Source organism: Cebus imitator, unplaced genomic scaffold (assembly GCF_001604975.1).
Source record: "Cebus imitator isolate Cc_AM_T3 unplaced genomic scaffold, Cebus_imitator-1.0 Scaffold66, whole genome shotgun sequence".
NCBI classification, from domain to species: domain Eukaryota; kingdom Metazoa; phylum Chordata; class Mammalia; order Primates; family Cebidae; genus Cebus; species Cebus imitator.
In genome coordinates, this window is record NW_016107381.1 from 2,417,492 (window position 1) to 2,436,808 (window position 19,317).

At 40.4% G+C, this 19,317-nt stretch overlaps 1 protein-coding gene across 1 annotated transcript; it reads right to left on the minus strand.

Moving 5' to 3' along the window:
* Positions 1 to 5,332: 5,332 nt before the first annotated feature.
* RAG1 (recombination activating 1) lies at positions 5,333 to 16,494 on the minus strand. The gene is made up of 2 exons (XM_017530489.2): positions 16,379 to 16,494; positions 5,333 to 10,896 (listed from the first exon to the last, which is right to left on the minus strand). Exon 2 carries the CDS (start codon positions 10,880 to 10,882, stop codon positions 7,751 to 7,753), a length of 3,132 nt encoding a protein of 1,043 aa, XP_017385978.1. The 5' UTR covers positions 10,883 to 10,896; positions 16,379 to 16,494; the 3' UTR covers positions 5,333 to 7,750.
* Positions 16,495 to 19,317: the final 2,823 nt, after the last annotated feature.

Sequence of the window (19,317 nt, forward strand, 5' to 3'; positions counted from 1 at the left end):
AAAAGATGGCTAAATCATCAATTTTCAATCATGAAAAAGTTATTGGTTTCTTGAGGAAAAAGATGAAACAAAGGTCTATGTGAGATTAGGCATTTATTTAGATCTTGATCAGATCTCAGTATAAAAATAATTTGCAGGTCTTGGCTTCCAAGTAAGTCAATATGTATTTTGCAATGCCAAAAATATGTTGTCATCATCAAAAAGAAGAAAAAGATTATGTAAAGGCCTAAAGGGGGAAAAATGAAAATTTCCATGAGAAAGAAGGAAAAAAGCCAGGGGAAGAAATGCTGACTTCATAAAAAAAATGAGACAATCAAGGACTGCAGAACCTTCCTTCATCTCCTTCTGCCTAGAGTTGGGCACAGTCATCTAAAGAAGTGAGACACGTGAATTAACAGGCAGTGTATCATTGAAGAGAAAAAAAAAATGCTTGAAATTACTACCCCATCATTTACTTCATATGCATAACCTTCTCAAACTTGGATCAATTCCCTCACACTTCAGAGCTTCCGGAAGCATTTCACTCGTGCTCCACTGCTGGTGTGGTGTGGATTGCCTCATTTGCCTGCCTCAAACTCTTTGCACTTCCGGTAGGACTCAAGTCCATTGGGTCCTGCATGATCAAACCTCTGCCTGATTCTCCAGAGCAGCCCCTCCCTCAGGCTGCTCCTGTGCACTTGCCTTCCTTCAGTTCCTAAACACTGACAATTGCTCTCCCCTCACAGAGTCTTCCCACAGACTAAGTTTACTCAGGTCTGTCACTCGAGGTAACCCACCCGATCTCACCCTCTCATTCTCCCAGTCTCCACTGAAAAGTTCCTTCTTCCTAGATGCTTTCTCTTATACCCCAAGTTAAATTCTATTGTACCATTGTACTTCACCTATTGTGCTCTGCACCTATTGCATTCTGATCACATTTAGTGTTTTTCCTTCCCAACACCTCCTAGAGTGTGTAGCCATGCAGTTAGCAATCCTATTCTTGATCTGAAGTCTACCTCTCCCTAGCTGTTTGTAAGCAGAAGCTGTCTATGCTCTTCACCACTGTATCTCCTGTGCCAAGTCCACACTGTCCACAGAAGTCATCCTACAGATATGTATTTAAAATATAGGCTGAAGTAATTTGAAAGGGTGGGAAAGATGCAGACCTTAGCTGGATCTTAAAAGGTAAGAAGATGCTACATTCTGAAACATAGAGGTAGCATTCACATATTCAAATATTTTAAAACCCTGGTCCTGAGGCCTCCAGCAGTGCTGCGAGTTACTTGCCGGATTGTGGAGTAATCCACAGTTCCTGAAAGATTGACTAGGGTTGCCAGAGTAGTGTAAGGGCCCTTGGATCTTGGGACACAAGCTATTTACCTAAAAATACAAACATTTTTCAATATTTTTTAAAATGGTATAGCTATAGAGACACAGCCAGACTGAATCTCAGCCCTGAGTGGAAGGGAGCTGGGAAGCCTCCAACTAAGGTGGGTCTACGGTACTTGACAACGTGTGGCTGTGGCTCTGTCATTTTCTAGCTGAGATCAGCTTCAGTTATCTCAAGTGTGGCATGGAGATAATAGGAATATCCACTTCAAAAGGATCAAATAAGAAAATGTATGCAAAGTGGTTAGCACAAAAAGAAATCTGGTTAAATGGTATCTGTTATTACTATTATTTATTAACATAATTTAAAGCACTGGATAAAAGCACATGGACTGTAGCCAGTTCTGCCATTTTCTGAGTGGCCCTGGAAAAGTCAACAACTCTGACCAAAATTTGAGTATAGAAGTAATATTGTTTGGATGTTTGCTTCCTCCAAATCTCATCTTGAGATTTAATGCCCAGTGTTGGAAGTAGAATCTGGTGGAAGGTGATTGGATCACAGGGGTGGATGGTGCTTTCCTCATGATAATGAGCAAGTTCTTGCTCTAAAAGTTCATGCAAGATCTGATTGTTCAAAGTGTGCAGCACCTCACTCCCACCCCTTGCTCCCACTTTCAATATGTGACACCAGTGTCATGCTTTCTGTACAACCTGCAGAACTGTGAGCCAAATAAATCTCTTTCCTTTATAAATTATCAAGTTTCAGATACTTCTATATAGCAATACAAAAAATGGTCCCATAAAGAAAATTGGTACCAAGGAGTGAGACATTGCTATAAAGATACCTGAAATGTGGACGTGGCTTTAGAACTGGGTAACAGGCAGAGGTTAACATTGAAACAGTCTGGAGGGCTCAGAAGAAGACAGGAAAATGAGGAAAAGTTTGGAACATCTTAAAGAATGGTTAAATGGTAATGATGAAAACGCTGATAGATATGGACAGTGAAGGCCAAGCTACTGAGGTCTCAGATGGAAATGAGGAAGTTATTGGGAACCGGAGTAAAGGTCACCTGTGTTATTCCTTAGCAAAGAACTTGGCTGCATTGCGTCCACATCCTAGGGATCTGTGAAGGTTGAACTTAACAACTTAGGGTATCTGATGGAAGAAATTTCTATGCAGCAAAGTATTTAAGATGTAGCCTATTTGCTTATAACAGCCTAAGATCAAATACCGGAGCAAAGGAATGACTTAAGTTCAGAATTTATATTTAAAATTATAGCAGAATGTAAAACTTTGGAAAATTTGCAGCTTGGCTTTGTGGTAGAGGAGGGATTCAAGTAGCTGTGGAGCAACTACTGGCGAAAGAGATTAGCATATCTAAAAGGGAGCCAAGTGCTACTATCCAAGACAATGGGAAGAAGGCCTTGAAGGCATCTCAGAGATCTTTGAGGCAACCCCTTCCATCACAGGCCCAGAGGCCTAGGAGGAAAGAATGGTTTCAGGGTCCAGGCCCAGGGTCCTACTACCTTGCATAGCCTTGGGACACTGCTGTCTGCATTCAGGACACTCAGCTCCAGCTTTGGTTTAAAGGGCCCCAGATACAGTTCAGGATTCAGCTCCAGAGGGCACAGTCATAGCCTTGGCAGCTTCCACATGGTTTTAAACGGGCAGGTGCTCAGAATGCAGGAAACAAGGAGGCTTGGCAGCTTCTCCCTAGATTTCAGAGGATGTATAAGAAAACCTGGGTGCAAAAGCAAAAGCCTACTATATGATCAAGCACTTGCAGAGAGCCTTTACTAGGAAAATGCAGAGGGGAAATGTGGGGTTGGAGCCCCCATGCAAAGTCCCTATCAGGGTATTGCCTAATGAAGCTGTGAGATGGGACCACTGCTTTCTAGCACCAAGAGTGGTACAGCTACCTGCAACTTGCAACCTCAGCAGGGAAAACTTGCAGTCACTCAACTCCAACCTTGGAGAGCAGCGATGGGGACTGCACACTGCATAGCCACAGGGGTGGAGCTGCCCTAGGTATTGGAAGCCCACCCCTGCAGCAACGTGCCTTGGATGTGGGACATGGTGGCAACGAGATTATTTTGGGGCTTTAAGGTTTAATGTCTGCCTTTCTAGGTTTTCTCTGGGGTCTATTACCCCTTTCTTTTGGCCAATTTCTACCTTTTGGAATGAGAATGTCAATTGAAGGCCTGTTACCACCACTGTATCTTGGAAGTAAATAACTTGTTTTTTTCATTTTACAGGCTCAGGAAGAAATTTGCCTTGAGTCTCCAATGATGAGACACTAGACTTAGGACTTTGGGAGTTTTAAGTTGACACTTGGAATGAGTTAAGACTTTGGGGACTATTGGGAAGGGATCATTGTATTTTGCAATGTGAGGAGAACATGAGATTTGGGCAGCCAGGGGCAGAATGCTATGCTTTGGATATTTGTCCCTTCCAAATCTCATGTTGAAATGTAAACCCAATGTTGGCAGTGGGCCTGATGGGAGGTGATTGGATTATGGGGATATATCCCTTATGGATGGCTTGGTGCTATTCTCATAATGAGCAAGCTCTTGCTCAGCAAGTTTACATGAGATCGGGTTGTGTAAATGTGGCACCTCCCCGCCCCATTCCCACTCTCGCCATGTGACACTCCTGCTCTCCTTTCCCTTTGTGCCATGACTGTAGCTGCCTGAGGCCTCACCAGAAAGTGGATTAGATGTTAGTGCCATACTTACTGCAGAACAGGAAACCAATTAAACCCCCTTTTTTTTAAAATATAAATTACCCAATCTCTGGTATTTATTTATAGTAATGCAAGAATGGCCTACCACAGTAAGTAAGTGAGTTTTCTGGAGAATAGTTCTGTATTTTCACCAATCTCGAAAAAGTTAAAAAAAAAAAAAAAAAAAAGATTTGGTTTACTATTTATCTTATGTATCTGGGGAAAAAAATTGTCTCATCCTACATTAGGATAAATATTTTGCATAATCATTATTCTATTGTCCTTTCATCCAAAGACCACCAAATTTAGTCTGTATTTCTCTCAAAGTAAATGATGCTATTTTTTAAATGCTGTACTCAATATTATTATTAATATTTGAATAGAAATCGCAATACTATTTTCTGAAGTCTTAAACTTTTATTTCAAATACTCAAACATAAAATTGTTAACAATAACCATAATATTAATGAATGAAAATATTAAAATAGAAAATAAGTATTGAAACTCATATTTCATTTAATTTGAAAACATTTGACATGGAAATACAGGTCCCCTGAATCAAATAAATTCATTGCATCCTGGAGCCTAAATTTTCTCTGAAACCAAAAAAAAAACAAGGCTCTTGGGAGCCATTAAACAAAATGTAAGATTATTTGTAAGAAAATGAACTGAAGTACAATTCTACAAAAAATATCACCAAAAAATAAATTTTGAGATACATGTATGTAGATTACTGTAGTTAAAATAAAAAAAAAGTAAAATGGGTACAAAGTAACTACTCTTATTTAACATTGTTTAACATCAAAAGAATACACCATCTGATATTCAATCACTGAAGACACATATATGTCTGCAACCAAAAACCACCTACATCCAAATGATGGTTTATTCCTCCCAGCTACCACTGGCGCTTACATATCTTGTGGAATTCAAATCCTGTTTGATGTAATACAAAACCCACACCCTCAACAACAACAACAAAAATCTTTATCTTCATCTGTATCTTGCAGGAAAAAAAAAAATTGAGGCAAAACTAAATTCCAGTTCACCTGGAAGAAAACATATTTTTCTCCTGCTCTTGCTTCTCAGTGTATGTTTATTAATCTCAAGCCTCCTTTTGACCTCACCCACGAATCATCAGTTTTCATCAGCCATTATCACTGCAATGCGCCTGAGTGGCTTGGCAGAAAAACTTGTAGAATCAGGTTTCACAGGGGAGAAATGCATTGCACTTCTGAAGTCCCAGTATATACTTCACACACACACACACACACACACACACACACACACACACACACACACACAAATTGCTTCATTCAGCGTGGTGAATTTCCCTGGAGTATGTGATTACATTTGCAATAGGCATTGTTAAAAATAAAACTCTAGCATAAAACTAGGGTCTAAGATATTGCAATTTCAACAATAAAAGCAAAAAAACCATAGGCAACGTTTCCATGTATTGAAATTCCTACAGCCAGATGTTCCCGGGTTTATCAAAATGTGATCTGATTAAGGGATTATTGGAAAGGTTGTGCTATAAATCATGCTCTTAGTCACATGCATTCAAAATATTTCCTACAGTGCTAGAAAAGGAAAATTTCATACTGGAAAGTATTTACAGTGCCACCAATAGAGTAAAAGAGTGGAAATTGGGAAAAAAATCTACCAACCAGTGCTACCATGCTTCAGGGAATAAGATGATTATGTGAATTTAGCTGTTTATTAGTGCGGAGACATGATGTAAGGATTAAGCAGGATGAAGGGAAAGGGTGGCTTAGTAGCCCATTTGTTTCCAAAAAACAAAACCAAGAGTTTTCAAAAATAAATATTAAAATATATTTATGTTTTTGACAACTAAATTACAAACAACTTTGATATTCTGCATATAAAAAGCAAGGAAAACTGCGGTATGCTTTTAATGAAAGATACTGAGTTCAATCCCTGCAAAAGCACCAAATGCATACCATTTAGGATAATGTCATGGATACACACGTTTGACAACTAAATTATCAAGCTCTTTGATATACTGTGTATGAAGAGTAGCAATTATGGCCAATAAAATCAAAGGAAGAAAAAAACTAATTAACACTAACATATCATTATGACTCACTAGCATATAAAATTCCATGCCTGCTCTACATTGTCAGCAACTGGCAAATCCCAAATTCCTAAGGATGCAGATAATAGTTTTCAAATAACTAGAGCCACAAGAGTGTTAGGAGGCTCTTTGGAGATATTGTGTTACTTTCTTCTATCAAAAGGCCCAAAGCACACAAATGACTTAAAAACTCACTTACTCCTGCCCCATAAAAATGTAATGTGCTATAGTGATTAGTTGTGAATCCTAAACAAATTCTGATACTACTTATAAACACAGACAGTGATTAATTCGTGGAAAAAAGAAGAAGGACTTTGGAGACAAAAGGACTGGGTTCAAACTCCAAGCCAAGTATTTATTACCCCTAAATAACTTTGAACAAATCATTTAAACCCCCATGAAATGGAGATAATAACAACACCTAGTCCTCAGACTTGTTGTAAGGAAAATGAGTGTGAAAACATTCCACAGTGGTAAAAAGCACTGTGCAAATGTTAACTCTTCCACCGTACTATATTCAGACTCCATCTAAACTTAGCAGATGGAAAAATACAAGGTTATCCTGCTACACAATTCTGAATCCACTGAAAGTAAACTGATCATTATAGAAAGAAAAACACATTGCAGAGAAGAGGTCTCTATGAAACCTAGATTTAGAAAAATTGATTCAGGTTTCATTTGGAGAAAGTCTAGCAAAATGTTTCAGTAAGACATGAAATATATTTTTAGACATCAAACTAACCTATATTTTTACAAGCCTCTGTGGCTTTAAGATTGTATGCAGAAGTATTTGGAAACTCTAAATTACTTGAAATTAAAAAGTAAAAATAAAGAATCATACTTGGCTTCAAACATATATTATTGGAAGATTTAATAACTAACTGTAGCTAACAGATGTATTCTAAATTTATTATTGAAAAATCCATGACAGCAGATGACCTCCTAAACTCTGAAGATTACAATAGATACATAATTTAAACATAAAAAGACTGATTTTCTCAAAGTTGTCCTGATGTACAGTATTTCTGCATAAATGTACCAAATGGGTAAATGCAGTAAGAGCACTTTGTAAAGGTTATCGTGCTGTAGAAATGTAAGATATTATTAGAAAAATTTAAAAAGCTCTTTTGAATTTTATAGAACAAGCCAAGATATGTAAAATTTTTAAAATGAAGAATTATTCAAAAATGAAATAGAAAGCACTAACACCTCAATACAAAATATAATAAATCAAGGGGGAAAACATGAAAACCACAAGACCAATTTCTTTCCTGGCCTTGCTGGCTGTTCTTTGACAACCTTGGCTTTGATTTTCACAACAGCTCCCCCCACACACATAGATCTTTGTTCATCACTGGTCCCCTGCAATTACTCCTGTTCTGAGTTATCGAGCTTTCAGGTAACTGATTTTTCCTGTTGCTTTTAGGAACTCACTAAAAGGCTCAATCAGCTCATCAGTTTCCACTACTGACTTGAGAACATCTGCAGCCTCTCACTCCAACCTGCCACCCCTTGGGTGGCGAAGCCCCATACACAGCAGTAAAGGGTACTAGGAGAAGCCCTCAATGCAACCTAGAGGGAAACTCAACTGCAAAAACCAACTCATAAGTGGTTGCCCTACTTAAAATTCCATTGAATCGTGGCTTTCCAGAGAGTCCTCTATGCCTGATGGGTCCCCTAAGCTTGCCTGAGAGTTCATGGTAAACCCAGAGGTTTTTAATGCATTATGCGCATTCATAAACTTCTGGAGGTATTTGGAGGTGTACAGCCAGTGGTGTTTCAGAACATCTTCCATCTCATAGCATTTGGACTGCCTGGCATTCATTTTCCGGAAGCGCCTAAACAGTTTGTTACCAGACTCATTTCCCTCACTTGCCCACGCCCCAATGGAGCCATCCCTCTCAATAATTTCAGGAACATGTGCCAGGGTTTTGTGAAAATAATTGGTGATTTTCCCCTCATACCTATACTTGAACTTGGTAGAAAGAAGCTCAGCAAAACGCTGTGAATTGAAACTGTACTGGCAGAGGGATTCTGGGCACTCTTTAGCAGGGCATGATGACCGCCATACTGGTTTCATCTTCAGGTAAAGATCCATCAGCTCCCTCAGAGCCTCATGCCTCTCCTCGGAAGGAATTAACTCACAAACCGCATCCACAGTCTCTTTGGTCATGAGCTTCCTGGCAAAGTTGCCATTCATCCTCATGATTGGTTTGAGGTTCATCTTCTTCCGGAGATGCTTGTCCAATGTGGCCTGCCACCTTTTCCTTTCCTCTTTGGAAGCATTGGGATTCTTATACACCTCCCCTATCTCTAGCTGGAAGATCTTGTAGAACTCAGCCGCATTGCCAATGTCACAGTGGAGTGCGTCTATGGAAGGGACTGTCTCAATGAAAGGTTTGGCTGAGACCCCTTTCACCCGATCCCGCAGTTCTTCCACAGACTCATGGTAAGGGTTGGAACGCCAGACCTCATAACGTTCCAGGTTCTCGGCATGGCTTCTGGTTATAGAGTGGAAGACAAGATTTTGAGAGGCTTCCAGACGGGTGGCATCACAAAGGGTACAGATGTAGACTGAGCCAGAAGCCTCAAGGCCTTCCACTTCCCGCACAAGTTTTTCATCATATCCAGTGCCCCTGAAGATGAACTTGAAAGTCCGGAGAATGCCTCCCATCTCAAGCATTAATTCACTGCTCTTCATGGCCTCCCTCTCGGCAATGAGAGGACTCAGGATGGCAGTCAGGGTCTCGTGGTCAGACTCATCTGCCAGCATAAGGCACAGTGGCTTGCAACACAGTTCAGAGTTAGGTTTGGCTTCTTCAAACACTTTCACGTTCTGAGAGTTGTGGGCTATGGTAATTTTCATGATTGTGAATGAAAAACGGACTGCCTTTTCCGGGACTACAGGCCCACTCCCATGCTTCTCACTCACATCTCCCATTCCATCACAAGACTCCTTCACGACCACAGTGAAGGGGCCATTCAAGTAATCCTCAAGGTCTTGGGATGTCATGCCTTCCAAGATGTCTTCTTCCATGTCCATCAAAGCAGACACCAAAGCTGAATCGTAGCGAAATCTCTTTGCAATGGTGTCCACTGGGTAATCATCCACAGAGGACGACAGTCCAGACAGCCCATCAATAATGCCAACATCAGTGCGGGAAGACACATTCTTCAGAGGTGGCTGCCACTCAAAATGGTGGTAGCCCGGCAGAAGGACCTTCTCAGCATTCCGAAGGGCATGCAAAGGCTGAAAAATCTGTCTCCCTGTAATGGCTTTCACGGTCCTGTACATCTTGTGGTACTGGCTGCAGCTGAGGAAGGTGTTGACACGGATGGCCAAGCAAACAGCTGGCTGCAGGCCAGAGCCCCGTCCCTGCATGATGGCCTCCAGCTCATCTGCTTGCCTGTGTTCATTCCTCGCCCTCAGAGCCAGCAGGAATAAGGTCATGCACACGGCCTTCACATCTCCACCTTCTTCTTTGTCAGCAAAGGCTTTGACTTGCAGCTTGAGCTCCCTCAGCCGGTGCTTCTGAGCTCTCCGAGTCAGCGACAGAAGATGTTGGCGGGGCCGGCCCCCTTTATTAATGTGCACAAAAGTCTCTTTTGATTCCTTGTGACTTGAGATGTGGTGATTATATTTTTCCAAACTGACCACCTCATTGCACTCTTTTGCTGGACATTTCACCATCAGGGAATTCAAGATGCTTAGAAAGGACTTCACCGGACTCTCCAGGTCAGTAGGGAAACATGGATATCGGCAAGAGGGACAATAGCTGCCCACGACTTTGAGGCATCTGATAATGCAGACCCTGCAAAAGAGATGCTTACAGCTGGTCTCCACAGGGTCAGCCAGAATGTGTTCACAGATCTGGCAGGAAATGGATTTCACAAAGTGCTCTGGGAAGTCCACTGCAAGGAGCTTGGTACTAAGATGTATCTTACTGCAGTTGGCAGTCTTCTTCATAATATCCTTGCTGCTGATCCTTGCCTGAGCTCTTCTCTTGCACTGACGGGCTTGTCTCGCTTGGTTAAGCACAGTTTTGAGTTTTTTGCTGAGCTGCAAGTTTGGCTGAAGACTCTTCCTCTTGAGTCCCTGACGGGCAGTGTTGCAGATATCACAGGATGGTGTGTGGGGGTGCCACTCCATGGTCGCTTTCCTCGGTAAGTAAACCTCACCCAGGGCACTGCTGAACTTTCTGTGCATGACACTCCAGCAGTTATGGCAGAACTCAGTGGGGTGGATCGAGTCAACATCTGCCTTCACATTGATCCAGAAAACCTTGGCAATGAGGTCTGGCCAGGAAGTAGCTCTCTTTTCCTTCTTTCTTAAAAGGCCTAGGGTTTTACCATCCACAGGCCCATGGACTGGGTATCTCCTGTTGTGCTCATCAGTTTTAAAAGAATTCCCACAGATACGGCAGAGATGTCGAAGATTGGCTTGGTGGATTGCTTTGCCTCTTGCCTTCCCATCATCGTGAAATTTCTTAGAAAACTTAGGGTGGGTTTTTAACATTGGCTGAGTTTGGACTGGCTTCTGACCATCAGCCTTGTCCAGGATTGCTGGAGATTGCTCTAGAGACGATTTCCCCTCAGAGGAATCCTTCTTTTCCTTTTGAGCTTCTTCAGGTGTCTTTTCAAAGGATCTTACCCGGAATAGCTTAAATTTCCATTCTGAAAATTTAATATGTGGATATTGAATTTCATCTGGGGCAGAACTGAGTCCCAAGGTAGGTGGGAAAGAGGCTGCCATGCTGGCTGAGATACCTGAGAACAATGAAAATATAAGTCTTATTAAGATCAATATCAATATCCCAGTGATATATCTTATAAATAATAAAAATGAATACATTCAATTATTTATTCATTTTTTCCAAAAGATATGTATTAAATCTTCTATTTGGATATATCATGTTAGGTGCTGATCATAGAGTTATTTCCTGTTCTGACAGTGTTTATGGTTACCTATACCTGTTACACAAATATAAATCTTTAAATATATACATGTAAAGTTTTATCTCCTTCCACAAAATCCTTAAAGTCTTTGAGGACAGAATCTTTGATTCATTTTTGTCTCCCCAGGGTCCTAGTATACATTAGGTGCTCAATAGTTACTTGCTCAGCAAATGTTAAGATAAACTGGCTACTAAAACCAAAGAAAAGTAATATTTTCCACATTGCATTAGCCTCATTGCACTAGCTGGACAATATATTTCCAGCTTTTTAAAGCAGTCTTCTGGGAGGTTGGCTGTTTATTTCTTCCAAATAGGTCATAAAAGGATGATAAAGCTGCAAACCCAAAAAACTAATTATTCACTACTTGAAAGGATGAAGTGAATTTTGAGCTTTATGAATACAAACTAATAATAAGTATCATGGATAGTAATTATGCTCACAATTTTAATTAGTGAATGCTGTTGTAAATTATAAGGCTGTGGCTACATTAGAAACAAAAACCACAGAACTCTAAACCTGCAACAAACCAGAGCGTACATATAGTGTGATTCTGAGGGACATTTAAGATGAAAAATTCACATGGTTTCAGATAAAACTCACACAGGTCATCCTGAAAGTCACTGTTGGTAGATGGTTGTTAGCACTATAGTTTGTAACATAATAAGAAGAGGTGGGAGTAGTGTTTCTCTTCTGGTAAAAAATATTGGCAATTACATATGCCAGGAAACCCTACTGATTTGAATTGTAGCGCACAGATCACTAGCGATGCAGAAAAAGCCTAACAATGCCATGTGAAGTGTGCTCTCTAAACCCAATTAGACCAATTTTTCTCAAAGTACTTAGTACATAATTGGAAAAAGAGCAACTGTATTTTCAATCCATCATCCCATGCACCTATCTCAAATTTGCCTGGGTTAACTCTTTTGACCCAACAGTTATGTCAAGTAACATGTTTTTTCTCTCAGTTAATTAACAAAATTGATGAGAATTTTTATAGTCACATAGTTATGGAGACAAATTCTCAGACGAACACACTTTGATCAGGGTGGGATCAGGGGATATGGAGAAGCAAGGGCTAATTCTGACAGTTGCTACCAAAGTCTCTTTTCAGGTCCCTGCTTTACTAAAGTTTGTTCCATCTTACATGTGGTATGCATCAGAAATTGGTGTTTTTGGCCGGGCATGGTGGCTCATGTCTGTAATCCCAACACTTTGGGAGGCCAAGGTGGGTGGATGGCTTGTCAGGAGCTCGAGATCAGCCTGGCCAACATGGTGAAACCCTGTCTCTACTAAAAATACAAAAAAAAAATTAGCCAGGCATGGTGGTAGGCACCTGTAATCCCAGCTACTCGGGAGGCTGAGACAGGAGAATTGCCTGAACCAGGGAGGTGGAAGTTGCAGTGAGCCAAGATAGCTTCACTGCACTCCAGCCTGGATGACAAAGCGAGACTCCATCTCAAAAAAAAAAAAAAAAGTGTTTTCCATAAAAATTAAAAGCAAATTTCTAAGACTTTATTAAAAGATAAATCCTATTAGGTTGTTCCCTATCCAGGACTATGCAAGAGTTAAACAACACACAGACATTTCAAATGTCTCATTAACCTCAAAAAATATTTCAATTGCAGCCCAACAAAAACCTCAAAATTGCTTATAGTTCAATTCTGTTTCCTCATTCTCTTCCGTGACAGGTGCTAGGCCTCTCCCTGTGGTTCCCCTGACTCTTGGCTTGAACTCAACCCCAAATGCCTTCTCATTCCTTTAGCATTTTACTTCCTAGCCTATTCTGAAAGCACTTGCTCTCTGGTACTCCAAGATCATATTTTGAGTAATTCTTTTTAAAATGCATGACCATCTCTAGAGCTCATTGAGTTTAATACTGACCTTTCATGTTGAGTAAGTCAATAATAAGGCATGTTGGTAGGATCTCTAAAACTATCTCACCTCCCTACGCATTTCTCCCCTGACTCACCCTGGCCTGAATTACTGTGACAAGATCTACCAAACTATATTTGTTTAAATACTCCTGTGGAAGGCAACCAAAGCAAAAATGGACAAATGGGATTGCATCAACTTAAAAAGCTTCTGCACAGCAAAGTAACCATCCACAAAGTGAAGACGCAATCCACATACTGGGAGAAAATATCCATCTGACCAGAGATTAATAACCAGAATACACAAGGAGCTCAAACAACTCTACAGAAAACAATCTAATAATCCAATTTTAAAATGGGCAAAACATCTGAATAGACATTACTCAAAAGAAGACATAAAATGGCAAACAGGTATATGAAAAGGTGCTCAACATCACTGATCATCAGAGAAATGCAAATCAAAACTACAATGAGATATCATTTCTCCCCAGTTAAAATCTATTTTATCCAAATGACAAGCAATAATGAATGCTGACAAGGAAGTGGAGAAAAGGGAAGCTTCATACACAGTTGGTAGAATGTAAATTAATACAGCCACTATGAAGAATAGTATGGAGGTCCTCAAACAAACTAAAGATAGAATTATTATATGATCCAGCACTCCTACTACTGGATATTTATCCAAAGGAAATCACATCAGTATAGTCGGAGACATCTACACTCCTGTGTTTATTGCTGTATTATTTTTTATCCTTACCTGTGATTTTTACTCCCTAAAATAGACATGTGTTACTTTTGGTAGAAGATAAAACTTTTTTTTTTTTTTTTTTTTTTTTTTTTTGAGACGGAGTTTCGCTCTTGTTACCCAGGCTGGAGTGCAATGGTGCGATCTCGGCTCACCGCAACCTCCGCCTCCTGGGTTCAGGCAATTCTCCTGCCTCAGCCTCCTGAGTAGCTGGGATTACAGGCACGCGCCACCATGCCCAGCTAATTTTTTGTAGTTTTAGTAGAGACGGGGTTTCACCATGTTGACCAGGATGGTCTCGATCTCTTGACCTCGTGATCCACCCGCCTCGGCCTCCCAAAGTGCTGGGATTACAGGCTTGAGCCACCGCGCCCGGCCGAAGATAAAACTTTTAAGAACCAGATTTAATTAGATATTTTTTATCTATTCAATCAGCAAAGATTAAAACTATTTATATGATTCAGCTTTAATGAAGGCATGAAGAAATTAAGGTATCTTTATACACCCTTGGGAGGAGTATAAATTGGCAGAAAATGTCTACTACACAATTTAGCAATGTCTTTAAAACTTTTAAATATGTTATCTTTGGCGCAATAAATCTCCTTTTGGGAAGTTACCCAATAGAAACATTTCCACAGGAATACAATGATATTTATAAAAAGACAGAGAGACATTTGTTTAAAAAACTATTTGTCACTTTGAAAAAACAGGAAACAATAAAATAATTACCCAAAGGGCATTATTAAATAAGCTATGGTCCAGACATACAGTGGAAAACCATGCAGAAAATTTAATTTTCTGTATGCATTGATACATATGTACGTTTCTGTATGCATCAGTGACATGGAAAGATGCCCACACGAAAAAGCAGAGAACAGAATGATGATAGCTAGTATAGTAAAATTCTGTTTATGTATGTATGTTTGTATTTGTACATACCTGAAGTTATAGAAGTTCTGAAAGAATGTGCACTAAAATCTTACAAGTGTTTAATTTCTGAAAAAATAGAATAGTCATTAATAAGAGGGCCTCTTATCCTTTTTATTTCATTCATTTTTGTATCATTTGAATTGTTCAAAACAAGCACGTACTATTTTTATTAATTTTGTGATACATTTATGTTGGATAAAACAGTTTTAAAGACTAGATTTATAGGTGCTCATAGTCACTTTTCCATATTTTCTTTGAAATTTCCCCCAGAAAAGCTTAAGATCTGGCTAAGTTTCAAATCTGGCCACCACCCTTAGCTTTGTATTCTTTTCTAACAACTATGTAGAAAGCAGGCGAAAATATGGGTCTGTAGACAGCATAAAGTTAGGATTGTGAAAGAGTTGTCTTGGACTCATATTTTGACACTCAGAAACTTTACAATGCTTGATCTCCTCTCTTCTAACAAAAGATCTCAGCAGTAGACCAGCCTCAGGATCTCAAAGGCTGAGTGCTTGGTGCTGCTGGCTCAGCCCTGTCCCCACTGGGCACTGCCATCTCAGCATTGCCATCTGACATCATAGCTGCAGGGGTGCCTTCCTCCACACGGCACAGATTCATTTTGACAAACTAGTTTGAGGTGGCTTGGACAGCACAGAAGCAGTAGTTTCTGGTGAGTGATGTAATTAGTTAGTTCAGGAGGCCAGGCACAGCAGCAGCAGCAGCCCCCCAGTTCCCATCCCAGCTGCCCACCCTACACACACGTCCACCTCATTACTTGGCCCACAATCTTCCCTCCTAACATCTTCAACTTGGTCTATACACAATTTCCAAGTGATCACTGTGTGCTCAAGTGTGACCTCTCATTATCACACCTGTCCCACTGATTCATTCATTCACTCCACAAACACTATTGTCTGTTTTTTGCCAAACATCATGCATCAAAAACCTGACAAAATAAAAAGCCTTTTTATATAAGTCTCAGGTATCCACAAAATAACCCTACGATTCTTGCTTTTCCTTCAGACAATTTCTTGCATGAACCACTTCAGAAAGAGAAATACATCATCACAACCCTCGGCCAGGAATCCTGATTCAAGAACATAACCCCATAGCAGGGTCTCTACCATGGCAATTTTTGAAATTAATACAAATCAGAATCATGAGCAAGCTTGGTTTTGAAAAGAAATGCAGATCATCAGGTCCCAGAGAGTCTGGCTGTTTGGGATGGAATCCAGAAATTGCATTTTTAAACACTCAGTGATTCAAAAATGAATGGATATTTTGAGAAACACTGGTCTCCTACTTAAGCAATCTAATTCAGGAACTGCCTGACAATACTTGTTAATACCTGGGAAACCACATATTTCCTCCCACCCTAGAACTAATTTGTTCCTGATTATTTTTCTTGCCTGAACTAACAGTATTTGTTCACAAGAGTCTCACACCTTTCTTTCTGCTGATTTGTACACGTTCATTCAGAAAGCACTCCTGAAACCCTGTCTCTGACAATAGCATTCATTTACAGTCATTCAGATATTTTGCATCTTTCTATGAACCTTCAGTAGCCCTAAACTGGGCCTCTTGTACCTTTTATATTTTTATACATTAAAAAGAAAACAAAATTGATCTCAGCTTTGTTCATTCCATCCCCTCATCACCTGGAAGGAAAAAATGTTTAAGCACTTCTAGTTAGAAACATAAAAATGTAATAAATATTTTGGCTCAAGGCAGGAAAAGTGAGTGTTACCTTGCTCAGCAGGCTGCCTGGCCAAAGTGTTGAGCTGTCTGTAAGTTGGTTGCTATTACTTAATGCCAAAGAGAAGGCAAAGTGTGTCCTCTGCTCCCGCCTCGCTCTCTTGTTTCTCAGAACATGCTGCTGAGCTGTTTATCTGCCTCCACTGTTTTTCCCAGCCTACCCCACCATGGAGGCTAACCACAAATGATGGCAGCCAATCACAGGCCAGGAGACCCCAGCTCCAGCTGCCACCTGGCTCTTTAGGAAGCTGGGGGTGGGGTGGGGCTGAGTGTAGAACCACGTGCAAGTATTTGGGTTGGAAGTGGTCTTGTCAGTATAAGCCTCAGCTTTTGCCAGGGTTCTGTATCTCTGTACCTCAGTTCCACATCTGTAAAAAGGAAATGCTAGTAGTATACACCTCAAAGAGTCAATGATGTTATACAATGAGAGTTATTATAGGAAAATACTGGAAACGATGCCTGTCTCTTTGTGGATGTTCTTCAAATATTAACAAGACTACGGGTTTTTTGGTTATTATCTTAAATGGTATCCAAACAATCTCAGAACCCTTCAATCTGGTCAAATCTTGGTGAAGAAGGTTGATGCTCCTTGTAACCACTCTAAGTTTAAATATTACTCGACTATAGAGGTCAGCAGACCTGTATTTAAATCTTGACTCAGGCCTTTGATTCATTGCTTAAACTTTGTGAGCCTCAATCTCATCATCTACAACCTAGGATTAATAATATTAGTCCCCATTATTGAGAGCAATGGGCCAGGCTTCTAAGTTTTAGGTATCATTTAATTTTCACAACAATCATAAGCATTTGATATTATTATCTCTAAAAAGAAGTGACAGAAGTTCAGAACAATGGAGTGACTTGCCCATGGTCACACAGCCGGTACTTAGTGAAGGTGGTGTGGAATTCCAAAGCTCATGTTCTTAATCACTCCATTATACCATAACAGAATAATGAAAGCCACTTCATAGTAATAGTCTAAGGATAACTCAAGAATGAATAGGTATATACACACACCTCTGTCTCTGCTTCAAAACCCCTTTATAATTCTCAGACAAGCTTTATCCTCAAAGTCTTTCTGTGTTCAGCTAGTAAATGAGAGATTCCTTGCTTGTCTGATTCTCAGCAAAACTGTCCAGGAGGCAAGTGCAAGGATTTCCCTGTTCTATGCTGCCCTCACTAGACGCTCCTCTTATGCCTCCCACTCTTTTGCACTTGGACCTGTCTAACCACACAAGAGTCCTAGGGACACAGCTTCTGCTCACTAAGCTAAAGACAAAGTAGAAACCATTGCAGTAACACTGAGGGAGAGGGGAAACTGGCCTGTGGCTTTTAGGAGCTTCAGTGTGTTTTTCTCCAAGGAGATGCAGCCTTGACCTGACGCTCATTTTCGAGGGAACATGGCGAGAAAAGGCAGGTAAGAGCTAAGAATTTGCTGCAGATTCTGTTCATATTCAACAGGACCATCAAGAAGCAGGTTTTGTGGCCCTGAGGCCCTCCTCATACACTGAGGTCAAGTAGAGAGGAGTCATAACAGGACTTTTATGGAAGAGGGTGTCCTTCCCACCCATCCTCGCACTCCTCAAAATCTTGCATCTCCACTGGACTTACAGAAATAAAAAGAAAAGACCAGATGTTCATGTTCCCCCTTGAAGGAAAGAGCAAAAAAAATAATATCTCACAGTATTAGAACAAATCAGCAAGTTCAAGGATCAGGCTTCAGTTCTGTAGGTTCACTTGGAAGTTAAGTGAAATTAAGGTGACCAATTGCACTGGATTGTTTTGGATGTTCCTTGGTTTGGCACTGAGGGTCTAAGGTGAACAGAGTTGGTTAGTCGCCCATAACCAGAGTTAGAAAATTTCTCTGTGCTCAAAAATTTAGAAATGGAATCCTTTTCAATTTCCCTTGGAAAAGTAAGCTGGTCAAGTGTACTCATCAAAGAATACTGAGGATATGAGGTTCGGACCAGATAATGGAGGAGCTTTCTCTCTCTCTCTCTCTCTCTCTCTCTCTCTCTCTCTCTCTCTCTCTATTTTAATCATATTTAACAGATTTCTGTATTGCTCAATTTTTCATCAGTCATGTATACTTTCACAATTAGGAAAAATCACATTTATAAATAAAGTATGCAACGAATTTTAAATGAGACATAGCAAAATATTGGGCGCATATGAAGATGCCGTTTTCTAATTGTTTTGTTTGATTAAAGTCTGGATTTGTATCCATCAGATTCTTCAAAGGCAAGATCACCAGTATTTCCATGTTTCTCCCAATTTCACCTCCCAATTTCTCTTATCCATGTTGAAATCAAGCCACTTGTTTCGTGCTGAGAAGTGAGATCTCCTTGGATCACCTGGGAAAAACAAGTTAAACACTGGCCCATTGTCCCTTTGCCTGGACACTATTTTATTCACTGTCTTTATTTCAAACCTTTTCCACAAGGCAAGGAAACCTTGACTTGCATCATAAAACAGCAAAATCAGAGGTGCCTAGAATGCATGTTGTTCCAAGCAAATTAAAAATAAAACACTGCTGACATGTATTGGCCAATTGAAATTACAAGAGACAAAGAATGAAAAGGGTGAACTAAAGCCTGGACAATTTGATGCCAAGCTCCAGCCTTGAGTGCAGACCTCCCAGCCTCATGATTAGCTGTGGTTAACCCTGGAAGTGCCGACAGGTCCTTCACTAGCCTTGCTGCTCCAGGTAATGTGCTCCCTGCATCCCTGCTTTCACCTGTCTCTCCATCCAAGTCCCACCCCCCCTAGCATGTTGCCTACACTTATTCCCTTTGGCTCCCAAAGGCCCTTTTAAGAGAACTTTTCCAATTCAATTTCTTCCCAGAGAGCAGTGAGTTCCAATTGCTGATAACAATCAAAATCTGCTCCTGCAGCCATGGTCTGAGTGTGTGCACGCTGCATTTTGAGCTC